The 20,188-nt window shown below is 43.3% G+C and overlaps 1 protein-coding gene across 1 annotated transcript; it reads right to left on the minus strand.

The window, feature by feature from the left end:
* Positions 1 to 262: 262 nt before the first annotated feature.
* JCAD (junctional cadherin 5 associated) lies at positions 263 to 16,982 on the minus strand. The gene is made up of 4 exons (XM_026048756.1): positions 16,879 to 16,982; positions 16,338 to 16,696; positions 5,817 to 9,475; positions 263 to 1,898 (listed from the first exon to the last, which is right to left on the minus strand). The coding sequence occupies exons 2-4, from the start codon at positions 16,634 to 16,636 to the stop codon at positions 1,864 to 1,866; spliced, it is 3,993 nt and encodes a 1,330-aa protein (XP_025904541.1). The 5' UTR covers positions 16,637 to 16,696; positions 16,879 to 16,982; the 3' UTR covers positions 263 to 1,863.
* Positions 16,983 to 20,188: the final 3,206 nt, after the last annotated feature.

Consider the following 20,188-nt stretch of genomic DNA (forward strand, 5'->3'; position numbering starts at 1 on the left):
ATGTACAAGAGTTAATAAAACAAATTATACACCATTTTCTTTTTAAACAAGCTTTAAATAGTTCATATTTAACAGAATCATGAGTTACAGACAAGAAATTCTTGCTGCAAAAGCACAGGATCAGTGTTTTTCCCCTTGTTTTTCCAAATTACAGACACAGGGAAAACAAAAACAAAAACAAAAAAACTATTGCGGGATTTTAAAAGAAATTTTAAAATAAAATTATGCTAAAAAAAGGCCAGTAGAAGAGGCCAGTGAAATACATGAGTACATCAGAAGAACGTTAGCAAACAAAAACACCCAAAAAAAAATGCACAGGAGTGGACGTAAAGGCTTTAAAGTCACAGAAACTATGGAGACTAATTCAATATCCAACAGCAGAATGCATGGGCTTTATAATAAAATCTGTAATTCATGCATTTGTGTGTGCAGATARTATATATTTAAAGCCATGTATTTAAATACCTCAGAGAAGACACCTGAACTTCTCCCCTGCAACATCAACCGGCTGCAGGAAAGAATTGAACCCAGGTTTATTTGCTTTTATATACTGGCCTGATCCAAAACCACAATATGTAAAAAGGAGCAAAGTGAAAGAAAGAAACCAGGTGTTTTGTCTGAGCTGCTTAAAGACACAAAGATCCATACCCACTTTTTGGTAATTACAGTCACTGGAATGTTATGGCAGGAACAGGAGCGTGGACCGTTCTCCGCCGTGTTTCAGAAAGTTGCTCCAGGAAGAATGATCCCAGGGTTGAGTGGAGGGAAAATAGAAATTAACCCTGTAGTACACACATACATACATAGATGGCTCTTTTCACAAAAAAAATAAGATAGCACTACTGAGTATGTGGCAGTATGGGGTGTGTATTGAGATACACAAGTGAAATCTGCTTGGGTCACCTTCACTCAGAGGGATAAGTCTTCTTAAAATATAATAATAATAATAATAATAATAATACTTCTTTGTACTTGCCACTTGTTAGCAATTGTTTACATCGTAGAAAAATAGATAGTATTCTGTAACAAGAAATATAGTTACTTTGTTAAAATGGGATATTTTAAACCAGCTACTATTCTGTCATATAAAGAATTTCTAAACTGCAAAACAAAAATAGGTAATACTGAGTGCAAAACAGCCAGTGGAATACTTTGCATTGGTTTGAAACACTCATTGACGACTACTGTAATGATATATTCTGTACACAGTACTACGAAAGTCTTCATCTTTTAGAAGCTTGGGTTTTTTTAAATTTTCTTCTGTCTAGGTGGCAAATAAGTATTTAACCCAAGTCATTTCAAACTCTGGAAGTCAGAAATAATTTCACAATCAATCTTCACTAGCCTCATCTCGCATTCCTTCCCCCATTCAGTGCAGCAGCACTTTCTGCTTATGGCCAAAATCTCTTAAGTTAAACAAAGTTTAGACTTCAGAGACTAAGAAGTTTAGCTTATATGTTCACATTCTTTTAAAAAATCATTAAACTGATCTCCCATGTTTACATTTACACCAAAGAGAAACCTCAAAAGTCTTGTTTCATGCATGTCTCCATCCCTGTTGAAGACTGAAACACAGTTCAGATGAAAACTCTTTGCCAACTGTGGGCATTAAATCTTAACGCTGTAAAGCCAGAGGATTCCAATGTAGAAATCAGATTTTTCTGTGGTCTCTACAACAGTTTTAGATTTGAATAACTAATTCCTAGTGGCAGTGGTAAAGGCATCATCAGTACACCATGAACACCACAAATGGAGGCAATATCCAAGCATCAAAAAAACAAAAACAAGCAGAAAGCACCCAGTAAAAATTGGTGAAACATTCTTAGTAGAGCAGAAATCTCTCTGTTCTCATCTCCATTCATTTCACACCTTTTCAACTTTGGTGGGGTCATATGTGTCTGGAAAAGACAAGAAAAACAGTATTAAGAATGCATTCGGAAATCTATTCAGTGTTAATGCGAGCAGCAAGCCAGGGAAATGAGACATCTTTTTCCTAATATTTATTTTCAAAAAAGAAGCTAATATTGGACCGACGGCCCTAAATATGTATACTATGCATRCTACTCACACCAGTGTAACTGGGAGCTAATCAGATCAAATGTATGGAGATAGAATGCCTGAGTATAGAAGAAGGAATAACATCACTGTCTAAAAACAATTACTTCTTTCGGATGCTTTGAGAAGGAGGGAGAGAGGGACAGTCGGTTTGCTCTCTTTGGACGAGACACAGGCAGGTAAATTTTGCAAGCCTCCTAGCGTRGTATTTAAGGCTACTTGAAGAAATGCTCATACAGCCCAATCCCTGTGACCTTTTAGTTTAATTGCAGGCCCTCCTCAGCTTGGAAGTCATTCATGGAATACTGGAAAGCAAAGCACCCGTGTTACATCGCTACAGTTAGGCTGTCCCTCTTCAGGCTGAGAAACTACACGGTATAGTTTGAACCTTATTCATTAAAGCACAGGCCTGTCACTTTTCTATATTTTAACTTTTGATAGGTGAACGCTTTATAACTGAACTCTTGATAACTGATCTCTTGATAGTTCAGAGCACTGACASACTTCACTTTTATTTTCCTGCATCCTAAAAGACACTTTTCTATCTCTTTCTTTATTAGATTCTAGACATTTGCCATGATGTGAGCATCACATCCTCCCTGCTTGGGACTTTGTGATGTGATTGCAGTGCAAGTTCAGCCTGGTGAGAGCTGCATGCCCCCACTGTCACACACATCTGCCTTCCTCTAGRCACCGTGGAATGCAGCACCGACATGGAGTGGAAGAACCAGAGCTGCCGATGGAGCAGCCTGGAAGTGCACAAGGGCCTGGACAAACTTGCACCACAGCCTGTGTTACTCTGTGCTACTTGAAACTCTTATATAACTTTATAATGCAAACCTTAAAAGTCTCTCCCGCAGGCGGAATTCCCATAGCACGCTCATTTGAACAGTTGAGCATGAAAATAGTTGCACACATAAATATCATACTTAGGAGTAAAATGTTCACCCTGAGGACGTTTATGTAGATGTGAGTGACTGTCTTTATTCAAACAAGCATAAAAACTCTCAGTGAAAATCTGACATCTGTGTGCAAGAGTCCATCTGCAGCACCAAGACTTATATCAAGGGAAGACTGGCCAAGAAATAATTTATGGACTTGTCCCTAGTGGCTGGATTGCTGGTACTGGATCCTTTATCATTTCTCTTCCCAGTTCTCCTCAAACTGCGAGGCCAGCCAAGAAAAGGGCCTGTCCCAGAAACACCAAGGTTTTCAGAACTTCTTACCGCCATGCAGCCTCTTCTGGTATTTCCAAACTTCAAGGATAGACACCACATGAGTGAGGAAAAATAAGCAAAAAAGGGGAAAATAGCATTGAGGACATTATCCAGGACAGCACTGCTGCTTCCTAAGCTTCATGTGCTGGCTGCAGGGGAAGATCCCCCTAAAGCAATAATGCTTTTATAATTTTATGTTTTCCCCTCTAAAGTACAAGAATGTACAAAAATTCTGAACTGTTCTGCATGAAGCTGTGCTAAAAATAGCACTGGGTTCATATTTCAGAAACCTGATTTTCCTAAGGCCTCTGTGGCCCACTTTTCAGAACATTCACACTGACAGTTCACCTCAGAGGGACTCTCTGGGTGCCTGTGCTTGGCAGGGGCAGGGAGGTGAGCGTGAGAATGGGGCACAACACATGGAGAACCTGCGTGGTTCAGTTTATCCCTTCTTAGCTTATCTAACACCTGCAACATCTAAACCAAGGACACAGAGGGCCAGACTGTCAGGAGTTCTGGCCGTGCCACATTTCTAGGGGTGCAGCATGAGAGTTCCAGCACGGATGCACAAGCACTTAGTCACAGCTTAGCTAAGCTCATTTGAAATGCTTTCTACAGAAACAAAAAACTAGATCAGCAGCTTCACAGAAAAAGTCTTCAAATAGCAAAAGAGAAAAGATATTCACTACATTTATGAACAAGTTCTTCTAATGGCAGTATTTGCATAGTAAGATCAGCCTTGTGTGCTGTTTCTGGGTATAACTTATACTGAGTGATGACTATTCCTGCCAAGCAAGAACAGGTAAAAGTCTGTTTCTGCGAARGCTACTAGTCTCTATGATGGGTGCCAGCTGCTATTATAAGACTATCACTCTATTTCACTCCAAACAGAATGGATTTTAGCTACATTTACTCTTTAAAATCAATAAATACAGTGGGTTTCCAGATTAGTTGTCATTTTGGCTTCCCACGGTACCCGTGACCTAGTTTGGAAGTTAGGGGAAGTTCACAGAGGGACACACACCATCAGGCCCTTCTACAAACATRGACTTCAGCCCTGCCCTTTAAGCTAAAGATGAGCATCTTGTGGCTGTCGACAGATCAGCTCTTTTTGGACATGAGGAAGCCACTGCAGGAGTTTCCTTTGTGTCCCTTGGGAGTTCACGTTTTCCTTGTGGTACCACATGCATGCAGCCCAAAGAATGAGTCCCGCWATCCCACCACAGGGAAGGCTGTCCCCGTGGCAAGGGAACTGTTCCAGTGGGAACACACACTGCAGAATACAAGCTTGGCATTGCCAGTAAGAGGGATAAATTTAGACCTAATTTACTGCAGAATAACTCCATGTACAATTCTGCAGTAAAAGGCACACAATCTGTTTTGATACATTCCTGAAGTCATTGTCACCACAACAGTTATTCTCCAGAAGAGGAGATTCTCAAGAGAGGAAAGCATACGAGATACATTTGGAGCATACTAAACATCACTGGATACAAGAAAGCTGAATTTGCCTGTTTGGAAAATCYGGTCTACAGAATAAGACTTTGAGCAGAAAGACACACACCTGTGGGGTGCAGAAATGGTCACGAAAGGAAAGGCTCCAAGMAAACGGGAGTCAATACTTAAAATTCATACAATCATTTCTCTTTGGGAAGAAATAAATAAATCCATTTTAAAGTATATTGCTTTAATTTTAGTGCCTCTGTAATGGAAATCTGTAAACAGATTTATATTGATGGGGTTTAATGAATAGCTAGTGTAAACTTCAAGGTACAGTGTCAGCTGTTACAGAGAGGATGGGAAAAACAAGGGGGAGATTAACACTACAATTTAACAGCTTTCACACCATACATTTGCACATTCACTCCAATTAATTTAATGTACTGGATAGGTGGCCTGGGAGATTTATCCTTTTACATAAATCTGTGACAACAACTTGTTTTTAGTGGTTCGACACAATGTCATATAAAAACTGTTTCAGACAGGACAGCTGAAGTTACATTGAGGATGAATATGGCAATGTAAGTTTACATGCTTACATCTTGAGGAAAAAAAGGACAAAAGAAAAGAAAAAAAAAACAGTAGTGAAAAAAAGTATGTGTAGTTTGTATCCATTTAAATATCAGAGCAGGAAAATGGGATATTCTGGGACAGGYTCTGATTACATCACCATGTGTTCCCAAACGCTGGCACAACAGTGACTATCTCTGAACTCTGCTTTTTTAAGCAGGCAATTCTCTGAAACTATTAGACAGAAATAACACATTGRGGAAGGCTCCAGTCTCTGTGAATGAGTTTCAGTATTAAAAGTTAAGTTTCACAGTAACATTTCCTAACATGGGGTTAGAAAACATTCATGTTGTCTCTTCCACATAAAGAACAAAGCAGGTGACAACCAGATGGGGGTAGTAACCTGTTACTATCTGCATGAAATTATTTGACCGTAGAAAATAACGACCATTACATTATCACGTGCATTATTATTACAAACTTCATTACATGATAAAACAGTACCCATGTGGATCTCACATAACAAGCACTCACCTAAACAAACATCTCTGCCGATCTTCTTGTCCATTCCGCCTAAATATCCATTTTCACTGAGAGAGATAACACGCTTGGAAACACCCCCTGAGCTTGCCGATTTGCTTCCCCTCTCCTCTTGTGCCCTTGACAGCTTCTCCTCATCCACGTCCTCCGCAGAGTCTGCACTTTTAATGCTCAGACGCCTCATCCGCGACACGGAGTCAACTTCCTTCATCCGCACTAAGCGATCCATGGCAGTCCGGCTAGGTGGAGAAGTGAGTTTGCCTTGGAGTGTCTCTATGACTTTCGAGGTGCTTCTCACTCTCTTCTCTGAATGYTGATATGCAGCTGACTTGCCTGACAAGCTTTGGTCCTCACCTTGGCTGGGACCTGCAGGTTGCTCAAAAGCTTGCGTGGTTGTCTCAGTTTTAGCGCTGGCTTCTCGGTCACTGGTCTGGTCTTCATCAGGGTATAAAGATCGGCCTCCCTCTCCAACAAAGAGCACGCTCTCTGTCCAGCCACACTTTCGTCTTCCTTCATAAGAACTATCCTTTTTTCTTTCTTGGCCACTTACTGTGCTACCCACTGATGAGCCAAAGTCCTGGGCACCACTAGCAGGGCTGACACCTGTGTGGAGCCCAACTCTGTCGTCAGGAAGGAGAGATTCCACCGCTATGTCTATGCCTAAAATCCTTGCAGCTCTATCCTGCAATGACTCGTTTGGAGGGATTTCCACTGCTTTTACATTTGAAGAATCATCAGAGTTGTTAACACAAGGTCCTGAGGCTGTATCGAGGCCCACGGACCTCAGATCTGGCTCAGAGTGCCCTTGGCTCCTTTTGGTTAATGACAAGCGAACTATTGTGCCTCTCTCCAAGACGCTATCATTGCCGGGAGTTGTGCTTTTGTTGGGTTTAACAAATTCTAGGTAATTTTGGTATTCATTCATTTCCTTTAAGTCAGCGTTATTGAAAGGATTACTTTCATGACATGAACTGCTCGGGCTACTGGACAAAACTGTCTTGAGAGGACTCACACTAACCAGCTGTTTGTTTGTGCTGCTCTTGGCTTCCTCTTTTCTTATTTCTGTTATCAGACTTCCATCTGCTGGCCTGACTACTTCACTGCTCTCTCTTGGCTGCAGAGATCCCACATAGCTCTGCTGATCACCACACTCTGTCCCCATACTCCAACTTTCAGACTTACTTTTCACTCTTCCTGACTTAAACACAGGAACATCTGGCACAACGGTTTCCAGCTGCCCWCCATGTCTTGGTTCCCAGTTTGACTTTTCATTTCTGGATGCCCTTCTCTTAGTAAGGGCACATTCCTGTGGAGAAGCTGCAGCACTTTCTGAGTCTTCTTCACTACTTGTGCTCTCTTCCTGTTCTTGCAGTTCCTTGTTAAAACTTTCCAGCTCGCTTATTACATCCCAAGGACGGCGACTTACAGGTTTCAGAAGGAACTGGCCAAACAGCTCTTTACTGTTGCAGGGAGCACTTGCTTCTCCCTTAACTACCTCACCCTTGGACACCAGGCTAGTTTCCCTTTCCTGGGCACGCACATTTCTGCTGGGCCCTAAAGGCTGGCTCTGATGTGCCTTTGGCAAAGAGGCCTGAGGGACAGAGATGGCAGTCCTGGAAAACGCACTGTTGCTAGACTGGCTGAGGGATGTCTGACCTTTCATGCTGTAAGCACCCGCTGTGCTGTTCCTCTCATCAGACGGTGACTCCGGCTGTTTTGACCCTATCGTGGATGATGTGCATCCTATGAGCTTTGGAGTTGGCATTTTGTTACTACTGGGTTGCCCAGGTTTTGTACCATGGAAGAGCTGTGGGCTTTTAGGTTCTTCAGTGAAATTGGTCTGTGTCTGCTGGTCTTTGTACTGATCACCTGGCCAGGAGCCAGAGTATTTGAGCTCTCTGTGTTTTGTAGGCTGAATAAATCTGAGGTCATTCATTTGTTTGAACTCTTCTGGTCTCCACAGCTCTTGTTTTTGTAACTCATTTTTATTGGTCATGTTTCCTGTAAGTGCTTGTAACTCCAAGTCCGTTGAAGACATACTTAAGAGACTTTGTTCTTGCAAAGCCCCATTGTTATCAAACCCATTCTTATCAGGGCTCTGGGTTATGTTGTTGTTCCTATCTGTATCTGGCAGATTTGATTCTGATTTAACTGGGATGGAGACCAAACAAAATATAGTTTCATTCATTTTCTTCTTTGAACTCTTTTTGCTCGGCATCCCAGTCCCAGGTTCAAACTTTTTCACTTTTGTAACAGTCTCACAGGTGCTATCCATATGTGAATTTCTTATAAAAAGTTGGCCTTGTGTGTACTCTGCACTTCCTTCGTTACGGGGACTGTGGTTAGCTGTGCTACAACTGTCTCTTTGGTCAGACAAGGCACAATTTTCCTGATTTCGGGCCGATGGTGCCAACCATCTGTTGTTACTGTGGGTGGAACTGTCWGAAGTTCTTTCTCTCTTTACAGAATTAGATAAGTTTGCTGCATCCAAAAAGGCACTGTTGTACTGTACTCCAAGATCTCTATCTTGCGAAGTACCAGAACTGGGATTACATGCATTTTCAGTGTATTTAGTGTTCTCCTGGAGACCTTCTGGTGGTGCAATTTTAATATGTCGTATTCGAGGATCATCAAAAGGAATATACTGAACAGAACGCAGGTAGTCGGCAGGGTGCCTCGTATGGCTTTGCTTTCCGTGAGAAAGACGGTTGTCTTTGCAAGGTTCACCCACTGTTTCAACGGCATTTGTGGCTGCTCGTTGGCAGGTGAGAGCCCTTTCTGCAGGATTCTGCTGATCACTGTTAGCGTAYGCATCACTGCTAGGCACTTCACGGAGAGAATGGGGAGTCACACTTTGGTGAGATGGGGATTTATAAGACGGAGGAGGTACGTAGACCGGGGGCTCCAAACCAGAGTCTTGAACGCAACCATCTTGCCTTGGCTCATTAACTTTGGCTAAATAGGAAATAGGCTCATTTTTTTGATAGTGGTCCTGAAAAGCACTGGCTTCTGCAGATGTCCTTGTCTGCCGCTGCCCTTCATAGGATGGAGGTTTCAGAGGTCTTCCATACTTGGGTTTTGCCAATGGTAGGAAATGGCCTCCTGTTTCTTGGTGTTTGGTTGGTTCCAGAGTTATTCTGTTTGGGAAATATGAGGGTGTCTTAGTTCCACTGAGAGAGCTGTTACTGTTGGTCACGGAGGGCATTTCCACACACCGCAGGCTCTCTGGGGAAAGAACTCTTGGCAACGACTGTGATTTCCCTTTGTTATGGGTGGTCAATACATTGTCCCCCAGAGTCAATGTGTACAGATCTTGAAGCAGTTTCTCCCTGTCACCATCTGACATTTGCCTTCCTATTTTTTTGGGTTCATTCCAGCTTTCCGTTCTTAAACTTTTCCATTTGCAGTCACTGGGCACTTTACAGCTCTCTTGCAAACCACTTCTTGCATACTCTGGTCCTGCTCCTACCTTGAGCTGACTTTCTTTAGCATGTCTGTGTGCCCCGTGGGCTGGGGACGGTCCTTTCATTTCAGAGCCTCCTTTGTGGGAGTAGCCCAGTAAGCCACTAAAGTCTTGTCCTCTTCTTCTCCAGTAGGCAAGATCTTTATCCGTCTTGGGCTGGGAAGACCATGTTAATTGAGGCCTGTCAAACCTGAAAAAGAAAAGCAGTGTCACAGGCAATTGATACAGATGTCCTTTCTTTCCCTTATGGGTAATTCTGTTAGGAGGTCAAATGTTGAGTTATGCCAATGGGGTTTCTGTAATCTGTTCATAACCAGAAGATGTTATGATTTTAATGAGAGGATTTACAAGTCAGTCACTAATATGAGCAAAGGAAGAGTGAAGGAACCTATACTCTGCTTGCATGGTGTTAGCAATGCAAAGCTGTTAGGAGGAGAAATAAAGTACACACAGTTTTGTCCTGMGCAAACACACACAGCCCTCTTCAACAGACACTAGTAAAATAGAAATAATTACCTTCAACTGATTTCTGCACTCTGTTACATCAAAATCTGTTGACTTCACAGGGACCACGGTGSTGGAGAGCTTTAATAAGAATTTGAAGGTAAAAAGCAGAGGATAGAGAGAATGGTAGAGGGCTAATTCATAAGATAYGTTCTGCAAAAGTATGATTTGCATCCTAGTACACAGACTGAAACTGAACATGTCATTTCCTGCTTTGATGCTTGTGTCTTTCTAAGGGAACAAATTTCTTTAAAGTGTTTGAATAAATTGATGCATACCACAAGCACAATTAAGTATTAGTAGGATTCTGAATAAGATCAAGCTAATATTTAAAATCTAAAGTACCTTAAAAGAAATATAAGATTTTTAATTAAAAAGAGATTAACTCCAACAATGCATCACTAAATTATGAAAGACAGCAAACATTTTATTGCAAACAAAAAATTCAGAACAGAGATTAAGATGAATAGAATAGGTTCTTTATAYGTTCTGAACAGACTATAAATTATTTTATATATTACTGCTGAGGGACCTTTCTGTATAAATAATTAATCTACTATTTGAACCATTTTCTGCTATTCTAGCATCCAAGGTGTCCAACAACATAACTGCCATTGCACTGCGTAGCTGCCACCACCATAAGACTGGAAAGAAAAATCAAAATTGACATAAATAGGACAACTATGTAGATAAAGTCTAAGAATTTCTTCCTTTTCCCTCAGTCCCAAGGTATAAAAAGTTTCATCTGATTCTTCTTTTGTAAAAACCAGTAATTTATTTAAATACTACTTTATGAAAGCATAACAGAGTTCAAATCTCAGAATCAAACAATCCAGATTCATAGCCCTATTTATTTTTTTAACATGTACTAACTTCACCCTACAAATATGAAAATTAAAAAATAATAACTTGGCCAGGATGCATCTTGTTCCTATTAAATCCACTGGATTAAGATTTAAATCTGAACAAAACATTAAAAATTCTGTCTAGGAAACAAACAAAGTACAGTTCAACTGGTGAATCCCAGGAATTAACAGAAGCCTTCATTGATCAGTGAGATGTAACAAGACACCTCCTGTACTGGAAGGCTGATTGTGGTAATGATGAACATTTCTATGCCTCTCAGCATGCAGAACAAATGCTACCTTCTTCTGAGACTAGCAAAGCCACCTTTTCATCTCCTTCTCATGCTGTTATGGTGCCGTTTGTATCTGTGTTTACGGATAAAAAGAGGTGAGAAACAGGCTCTAGCAACAGCAAAAAGGGAATGGAGAGATTGCTCTTTCTGTTCTGTCAGATCTACTAGGAACACAAAATATCTTGTGTGATTTTATCAGTCATTGGAAAAGGGTTTATAAAAATCCAAGAAACTACAGAGTCATGGATTACAAGATCAGAAGAATTCATTATAATTACTTAGCTTGATATCCTGCTTAACACATGCCATCAGGCTTCCCTGAAATCTGGCCTGTTTCAATGGCAACACAGCTTTTAGAGAAAGATATAAAAAGCTCATCTTAGAACTTCCATTGATGGAGAAACTATCACAATAGTTGCAAAGGTTAATCCACAATAAAAACAAAACAAATCCCTCCAAACTAAATATAAAGTGAAAACAAATTCTTATCCAGCCAGATATAAAAAACATTGAGGAAAGCAGGCATGGCAACCAGCAATACTGAGTTTTGCAACAATTGCAACTCACAAGACAGGAATGAAATGGTCTGGCTATTTAAACAGTTTAATAGGAAATTGGTAATAGATAAAAGCATTGCTTGATTCTTTCCTAGGAAGTCACTAAACACAAAGGTGTTTTGGTTAGTTTCTTTTTCCTTTTTTTTTTTTTTTTTTTTATGAACAAACAAACAAAACCCAAGTTCAATTAGTCATTGTATTAAATTAGCCATAAATTAGGATGGTCTAGCTTCAGTTACAGAAAGTTCATGCCTGCATATTTAAAAGTTGTTTAAAGGATTACACATCCTTTAAAAGATTAAAAGATTAATAACTAGGCTACAGTAATAAACTTCTGAATGTGACATAAACCACCCTGTGACCTGTACCATGTCACGAGTGTAAAGCAAGAGTAGATAGGACATTTGMAGGGATGTTTTTAAAAACTTGTCTTTTCTATAATATATTCATAAAGCATAGACTCTTTCTGACTGCAGGTTCTTTCCTGGTCCTGCTAAGCTAGTGGGGAGGAAGCCAATACACTGTGCAGTGGGAGGGGGATGCTGCAGTCTCCTCAGGGACTCTCTCACTTGACTCGAGGCCAAAGATTCCTGGATACCTCTCYGGAGGCGAGTGGACTACCCAGGTGCCTGCAGCCAGCACGTGAGCTGCAGGAGTTCCCTGGACAACCATGAGCCCCGGAGCACAGCCATGTGGACCAGCGGCTCCGCCAGGTACCCACCACATCTGGGCCCTGCAGTCCTATAAAACGGCGGATAGGTGGAAGGGGGAGCATCCAGTCATCCTAAGTTCAAAATATTTCACTACTGCAAATTTCCACCATATCCTTGGCACTGATCCAGGCARAAATGAATTTGCAGAGACAGCAGCCTGCAAGTGCTCCCCAGCTACCTCTCTAGCAGTGACTGGAGTAGTCCATGGGACCAACCAGGAAGATCTGAATTCTATCAACTCTTTTCTTAAAGGTCTGCTTATAAGAGATGTCACATTTGACATGAAATAAAGTACAATTAATTGGCTCTATATACAATTAATCTAATGAAAAACTTGTTTTATAAATAAATCATTGCTAGTTTTCTATGAATTTTAGGCCTTTGCAAGAAACTAGGCCATCAGACCTGCCTTGAGCTGGCTGCATCTCCCRAGTAGCGGCAATGGGTCAAAAATGCCTTGCTTGCCCAGAGCGATGCTGGGCCAGCAGGACCTTCCATGACCAGGGTAATGGCAACAGAAGCACAGGAGCAGAGCGCAGGCTGTAAAGTCAAAACCCTGCAGAATGAGGCCACTTCTGGTTTACCCAGCAATGCCATGGAAGCTTCTGTCTTGTTCCTGGCTCCCAGTGGGGAAGCCGTAAGAACAGGGCACCCTCGTGCTCTGGATGCGCGAGATGCTGGCGCTAGGGAGGCTGTGCCCACTGCCGAGGCACTGTTAGAAATATCCAGGATTTGGCAGCAAGGGAATGTGATTTTCAGAGAACAGTTCCAGCAATTTCTCTTCTCGTTTTGGATCCTGTCCTCATATAAACCTGCTGTCAACATTTTGAAACAGGAGTAGAGTTTTCTAATTTTTTTTAGAGTGGGTAGTTTCATTAATGGTAGTAGTATCTACTTATGCTGAAATTTGCTAGCCACCAAACTAGTCCCACCCTCATCTGCCCTTCTTCCCACGCAAAAAACGAAGCCCAGGGCACCTCCGTTCTTTGTCTTCCACTCAGAAGAGAAGCTGGAAGTAGTTCTCCTGCGGATCCTCTCCCATCAACCTTCAGGGTGAACTTCCCTGTGTTATTTGGCTCACCTAAATCTTGAAAGCCATTACTTGGAAGTCTCCTAGTCCTCAGTCAAACAAGGATTGCCCTCAGACCACCTCCGTACCCTGTCCCCRCAGCCTGCCTGAAGAGCACGGGGGATGGAGCAAGAGGTCAATGCGAGCAGGGCCTCTTGCAGTGCCCTCTGATGGGCCCACACACACACAGCTGTGGTAGAGCTGCTCTCCATCACCCCCCCAGCCATTACAAAGCAGGCTCAGCTCTGCAGCCTGTCTGTGAAGGCATTAATAAAGCAGGTAACTTGCTTTTTGTTCTTTTCTGTGGCTTTGTGGAGGGTGAGCACGTCTTTGACATCCAGTACTTTGAGCGCAGTGTRCGGCACAGCTAATTGCCACTGTTGAGCAGTGTGAGTCATTCTCTAAATTCTCTCTCATGGACCTGGTCAAGGTGTGTGAAACCAGACAGGTTACTGACTACCTCTTCTAGTTCTCATGCCATGAAGTCTGCTMGGTTGACAAGGCAGCATCACTGCCTCCTGTGTGTGCTGGCCAGTGTGCCACATGTCCTGGCCACTGGATGGACTGGGGTAGGTTGGTGCAGAAGTTGGTGCTGAAGTTCAGGCTAATTACAAAGCATTATTAATTAGATTAGTTGCTAAGCAGAGAAAGCCCAGGCAAACCTCTCTGCAAATTGTCACCAGTTGGAAGCTTCTAAGAGGCCAATCTAGAAACAGAAGATGGTTATATAAAGTCTGCTAAGTCCAAAAAACACTGTGCTGGCTACATGCTCCCCCTTAGGTCCAAATTTTCTCCAAGTCTCTAGAACAGTTCTGCAGTTCTGTCCCRGTCTAAGAGCAAGAATCTGTTCACTAGGGTGATCCAGAGAGAACGAAATGAAAATCCCTGATGATGATCCCCATTCATTACAGGCCTGCCCATAACATGCCTAAACCCCACAAAGTGTATTCTCACTATGAAAAAAAAAAAAAAAAAGAAAAAGGAAATTATTTTGCTCTAAAACAATTCACCTTTGCATGAGCACCTCCTGCCTCAGATCTTGCCCTGGGCAATGAGAAACTTGGGAGCTTGGGTCTCTCCTCAGAGAGTATGAAGACAGAGCCTTAGATTATCTCTCTGGATGTTGGCAGCTTGAACACAGGTTTTACAGCACTGAGCTTGCAGATGTTTTGACTTGATCTCACCATTCCTTATAGTAAGAGCAGCACAACTCAAAGAATGCTCTCTGATGCAGCACATCCATGGACTTCAAAAAAGAGGGTTGATTTTCCTCTTTCATAACTTCTACTACACTGCAAGAGTTCCCAATATGGTCACTATGAATTAGTGCTGTAAAAAYAGTGTAAAAAAATCTATTTTTGTTAAAAGGTGAGAAAGTTATCTTCAGTGCAAGATTTTCTTCCCTATTTTATGGGGAAAAGCAGCTTTTAAAAACCAGAATCTAATATTTAACTACGCTGTGGGCTGACAGATTCCACCCCTGGCATTTTGAGAGGTTAGCGAGAGACATTTAAACTGTCACAGAGGATTATTTTGCAATGTACTTCCCAGCCTACACTTAACAGTTATAGATACCTTTGCCACATCTCAAGCGTGGCAAGAGCCCACACAGCAGTGACACAGCGCGGATTTAACGGGAGAGGCGGGAGCCTTCCCACCACAACCACGCGCTCGAGCCGTGCTCGGCCTCCCAGCATGTGGGAGCAGCATCTCTACAGCTGCTTCCACCCTTGCACAGCCATACTTCATTCACACTGTTTTCCCTTGTCTTGTAAACTCTGCTGCAAAGSCAAGGGCCACCTTCTTCCTTCACAATCTGTATGCCTTGTTTTCCTGCWTTCCTCTTTTTGTTACTTTTTCAGAATCTTTTCTCACTGTTTTATGCTCTACCTCACTCAAMGAACATCACAATTTCCTTATCATAATGGATTTCCCTTATAATTTTCCTTTTCTCTCTGATTTCTTTTCCTTTCCACACTTCAAAATGTGTGTCCTTTCCTTCATGCTCCAGCACTAACCCACCTGCACCTGGGCTCCCACCTGAAACAGGGAGATCATTACACACCACCGTGGGGACTTGGGGCCCTAATGCTGCTTTACAGTGCACACATTTGCTCTTCCTGTTATTCCCGCTGGCAACAATCAGTCGCTTCTCCTCCAGGCCAACAGCCTTGCAAAGGGAAGAGATATGAAGGCAAAGCGCAGATGAGACCAGCAGTGSGGGGACACATGTCTTTGCCACGTGTTTCTGAAGGTCTGCACGTGGGGACAAGATCCTAAGGCCCTGCTTGCAGTTTCCAGCCCTTTCCAYGGGAGGAAGGGGCTTTTCCGCATAAAGCACCATCACATTTGGGCTTGCTTCCAGCACGGCCTTAGCCCCTTCCCTTTGTTCAGATTTAGCACCACAGTTGCTGCAAAACAATGATCGCGGCCCGGCTGGATACACAGAGCTCTTCCTGCCCCGCGGGCCCCGCTTCAAGCGCACRTCCTCCCCAACAAGCAAGCCACGGCTGTACCAGCATTTTATGAAGTGACGACAAGAGCTTCCATTGGGTTTGGGCCATTTTAAAAAGAAACATACGGGCACCTTCTCATGTTTACGCCATGAGAACTGCCTTAAAAAAAAAAAAAAAAGTATGTAGGAACACCCACAGAGAGCTGCACACAGCTGAATCTACAGCAAAAAATCATGGCATGTATGTGACAGAAGAAGGAGTTTTCATTTTTTTAACTATTTTTTGAAAGAAAGAGCTTTTGCCCCATTTCTACTGCACTTGCAGCGAGCTTTTCCAAGCCTGCCAGAAGGCTAATACAGACCATATTAATAAATTAAATTTTCCCTACATCTCATAATTTTCCACCATCCCAATATTCTCAAAGTCCCTGCTCTCCCCAAAGATGAATGGACACACCACTCCTTTGCATGGACATGAAGGGCGTGGAGATGGTCACGCGTATGGAAGCAGAAAAAGATCATGAGAAGATGGTGTCAGGGGTTAGGGTCATGATTAGTTATCTGCAAGAACCAAAAGGAAGAGAAAGCAAAGCCATGGCATGATGCTGAAACTTACCCCCCTTCTGAAGTATGAAAAGTGGACAAACCCTGAAGGCCATGGTGGTAACCAGGACCTGCTTGCCTCCCTTGGCTCCCATGGCTGCTTTCGGTGCTGCACGAGTTGCTTTTTGCCAGAGGTCTCTTGTTGTAAGCACTGGCTCTTGATTCTGTCTCGAACCCATTCAGCACTCTCTGACCAGGTCTATTCCCTGTGATTTCATGCCGGTATCCATCGTATCTGTTTTCACATGAAACAGGAGGATTCTTTGACAATTTGTATCCGTGAGAAATCAGGAGGTCCTCGACACTGAACATATTGCGCTGGTGTCAGTCACAGCTGYGCCATCAGAAAGCTCTTCCCAACAGGATCCATCACTGGAAAAGAAACAGAAAGCTGCTTTAAATATGGAAAGATGTCTTTGCTCAACTGGTAGGCTGCTGAAATGAAGTTTCATCCCCTGGCCTCAGTCTTCCACCCCTATAATAAAATATATTAAATAAAGTGCATGCAGATGCCGATGAATCATGTGCTGGCCTTCCCTAGACAATACACCTACATTTACTGAGGGAAGGAGCAGATGCCGTGCTGCTGCTGAGTCAGTCCATTTCACTGAAGAATTCAGCGATGACTGCAGCTTTCAGTTTTCACTAAGTGAGCTCAAAAAAATCTTTGCACCAGAGGTAAGAACACAATCTGAAGCAGGCAGTCGCTTAAAAACTGTTTTTCTCCAGTCATGAGGCAATGTGCTTTGCACTGGCTTTTGGCTCGCTGTGGGAGGAGGGGCTAGATTATCCAGCCTCTCCCTACAGCTCTGCATATTCCAACCAGGAAAAAAAAAATCACATGAACAAGGACAAAAATATGCATGAGAACAAAAATTAATTATGCTACCRCATGAGAAGTCCAGGTAAAGTCATGCAATGCTCCATTTAAACACTCTATAGGTATTTTTGGCCTAGGTTAGCATTCTGGCAATCACTAATGCTGAACTAGAATAATAAAAAACTTAAGATTTCAGGTATGCTTTCTTTTTACAGCACACTTTCACTCTGTAAAATRACAGGAAACAACTTGAGATGCCCATGTCTGTCTGTCCTAGTGATTTCCCAGGCACGGGACAGTCAAGATTTTTCATTCCAGTGACAGCCRTCGATTCTTTACTGACTACAGCCAATTGAATTAGTTGGTTGGAAACAATCCCTACTGTCTATATTACTCTGCTGGCTTCTTATGGCAATTAGGGAATACCCATTCTTCCATAGTTCTAAAATAACCAGAATGCAATGATCTATTCTGTAGATAATAGACAATAACAAACACATTTGAGTACATTCCTCCTTGGCTGGCTGATGTAACAAGGTRAAAAAAAAGTGCATGAGCAAGAAGGGAAACGCACCGAGGAAACATATTAATTAGGTAAAACACTCCGGACAATTTTACTTGCATAAAGACTTAATTTATCATGCCAGGTGAGTATTGCATATCCTTTGGAGTAGCAGGTCTTATCTGAGGGAGTACAGCCCAGCATTGTCAGCTACTCAAACAGAGACTATCTCTGCAAAGATCATGACCAACAAGTACATTTTAGACACAAGGCTCTAATGCTCTTTTTGAGGAACAAGAAAGGGAGAATTCTGTTCACTGCTACTTACAGTAATTTAAATGAGACAGACCAACTACCAAATGGCTGTTGCACATTTATCAGTGTTAAAGCTCTCCAGCCACCTGCACCCAGAATTTGACAGCTGGCTGTGGAGTTTAAACAAGCTACGGAGGAGGAGCCCACCATGTTAGGGGAACTTTGTGCCTCCGTAGTGTCCTGCCCGGTGTCRGCTCGGCCCTTTCTGGATGCGTGTGCTGGCCTCTGGGGTGCCGCTGGGTCCCTTCTGGCCACGTCTCATGGGTGCTGCTCACACAGACAGAGGATCTTGTCTTGTAGACAGCCGTCAAGATGTGGTGTAGAAAAACACAGTTCCTTATGCAAATCCATGCTTTAATGTGGAACTGTGAACACTGCAAATAGTGGCTTTTCAGCCTGCGTAGAGTTTAGACCAGTTTGTGTTCAGAGCTTTATGAATCTCTTCCCTTTTTAGGCAAACACACCCTTTAAACACAGGAATAAAGCTCTCTGTAGAAGGTATTTTAGGAGTACGGCCTTGCTGGACTCCAAACCCCAGTAAGTGCTCTAGAGAACAGAGTCAGCAGTAAGCCCAGGTAGGCAAAAGTCAAAGCGAAGTGGAACTCCTCTCTCAAGGGAAAGGGAAGGCTTGGTGGGTTGTTTCAGAGCGTTGACCTGGAAGGCTGATTTCCCACCCGCACCGCCGCAGCCTGCTGAGCACCAGGTAGGAGCAGCGTGGAGGAACAGCTGGCTTCCTCCGCGAGGAGAAAGCCCCAACGTGACTGCACGGAGAGCAGAGGGCCCGGGGAGCGCGCACGGGTGCGTGGCAGAAAGGTGCTTTTCCTGCTCTTCCTGCCAGGCTGCCTCGCGGTGCCCGTTAACCCCCGCTCCGCCAGCCCTGTGCGGAGCCCCGCGAGCCACCGTGTGGCTCAGGGTGACCTGCTGGCCCGGCGGCTGCCACTGCACAGGCCACCGAGCAGCGTGGCAGGGCCACAGGGAGCCAGCACCCTCTGTGAGCAGCCCAGGGCTGCGCAGCAGAGACCCTCGCTCAAAATAACTCCATCAGGGGCCACCGTGGCAGCACCCCGTGTCCTCGCAGAGCCTGGCAGGCTTTCAAAGCAGGGTGCAGTGCTGGGACGCTCCTCCTGCCTGCCCTTAAACAAACGAGCTTAAAAAACAAAAATCAAAGGAATGGGATTGGCAGGCATGAAACCAAACTGTTGCTGCTGCGGTCTGCTCAGTAATTTATGGGACTGGGCCAAAGAGTAAAGTCTGTGCAGAGCTTCTAATTTGAGGTAARATCAACAAGACTGGAAAACAGTTTGTTTTCGCAGTGCTCATTTGTTTTGTTTGCCAATGACATCAGTGTTTTCTGATAGGGTTTGCTTCCTGAGGATGCCTGCTATCTTGCCAGCGTTTCCGACTTGTCCCAGTCAGCCGGTACGGCTCTACATCACACTGGAAACAGGGGCCAAGCGTTTTTCTGGAAACTTCTCAGCTGCACTCTCAGTTGCAAAGGACAATTACACGCTGAACTACGGAAATCAGAGCTAGCACAAGCACACACAGACACAACGGGGGCCACAGGGAGCTGCAGACAAAGGCACCAGGGGACAGACACGTAACCAGAACACCTCATTTCAGGGATAATCTGTCCAAGACCAGAGATCTCATCCCTATTGCTAAGAAYCCCCCTGAATTATATTGAAGAAGTCTGAAGAAACCTGGTATTAGAATTTCCTAGCCCCTTCTCAGCAGGAAAAACATTGATTTCTGTACCTGTGGCAGGGATACCTAAGCCTTTTGTTTTGGTTGGTAGCACCATCAGCACTGCTGGCGGTGACCACGAATACCAGCCCATGTAACASTGGCAGAAGCACGTCCTATCTCCAAGCTTTTAAGTGAAGCCATTTGTGAATCTTCACCAGTGGCATTTAGAGAAGCCTGTCAGGGCTGCTCCTGGTTCCTGAGAACATCCTTGCAGATCACCCAGGTGGCTTGGTGGGAGACCAGAAGTGACAAAGACGTTGGTACTCAGCTCCTCTTCTCCATCCTAACTGACTTCCTCCRTTACTTGAAATAAAGGAGAATATGGTAACGCTTCAGCTGTTGAAATATCACCCTTGAAAGTGATTGATTTCTGCCTCTCCATCTCCATATAACTATTTATAACATTTTGTAGACAATGCTATACAACTTTGTAGAAAATAAGAACAGGGTTCATGTTGCAAAATGAACCAAACATGAA

Source organism: Nothoprocta perdicaria, unplaced genomic scaffold (assembly GCF_003342845.1).
Source record: "Nothoprocta perdicaria isolate Ctin4 unplaced genomic scaffold, notPer1 scaffold_57, whole genome shotgun sequence".
Lineage (NCBI taxonomy): Eukaryota > Metazoa > Chordata > Aves > Tinamiformes > Tinamidae > Nothoprocta > Nothoprocta perdicaria.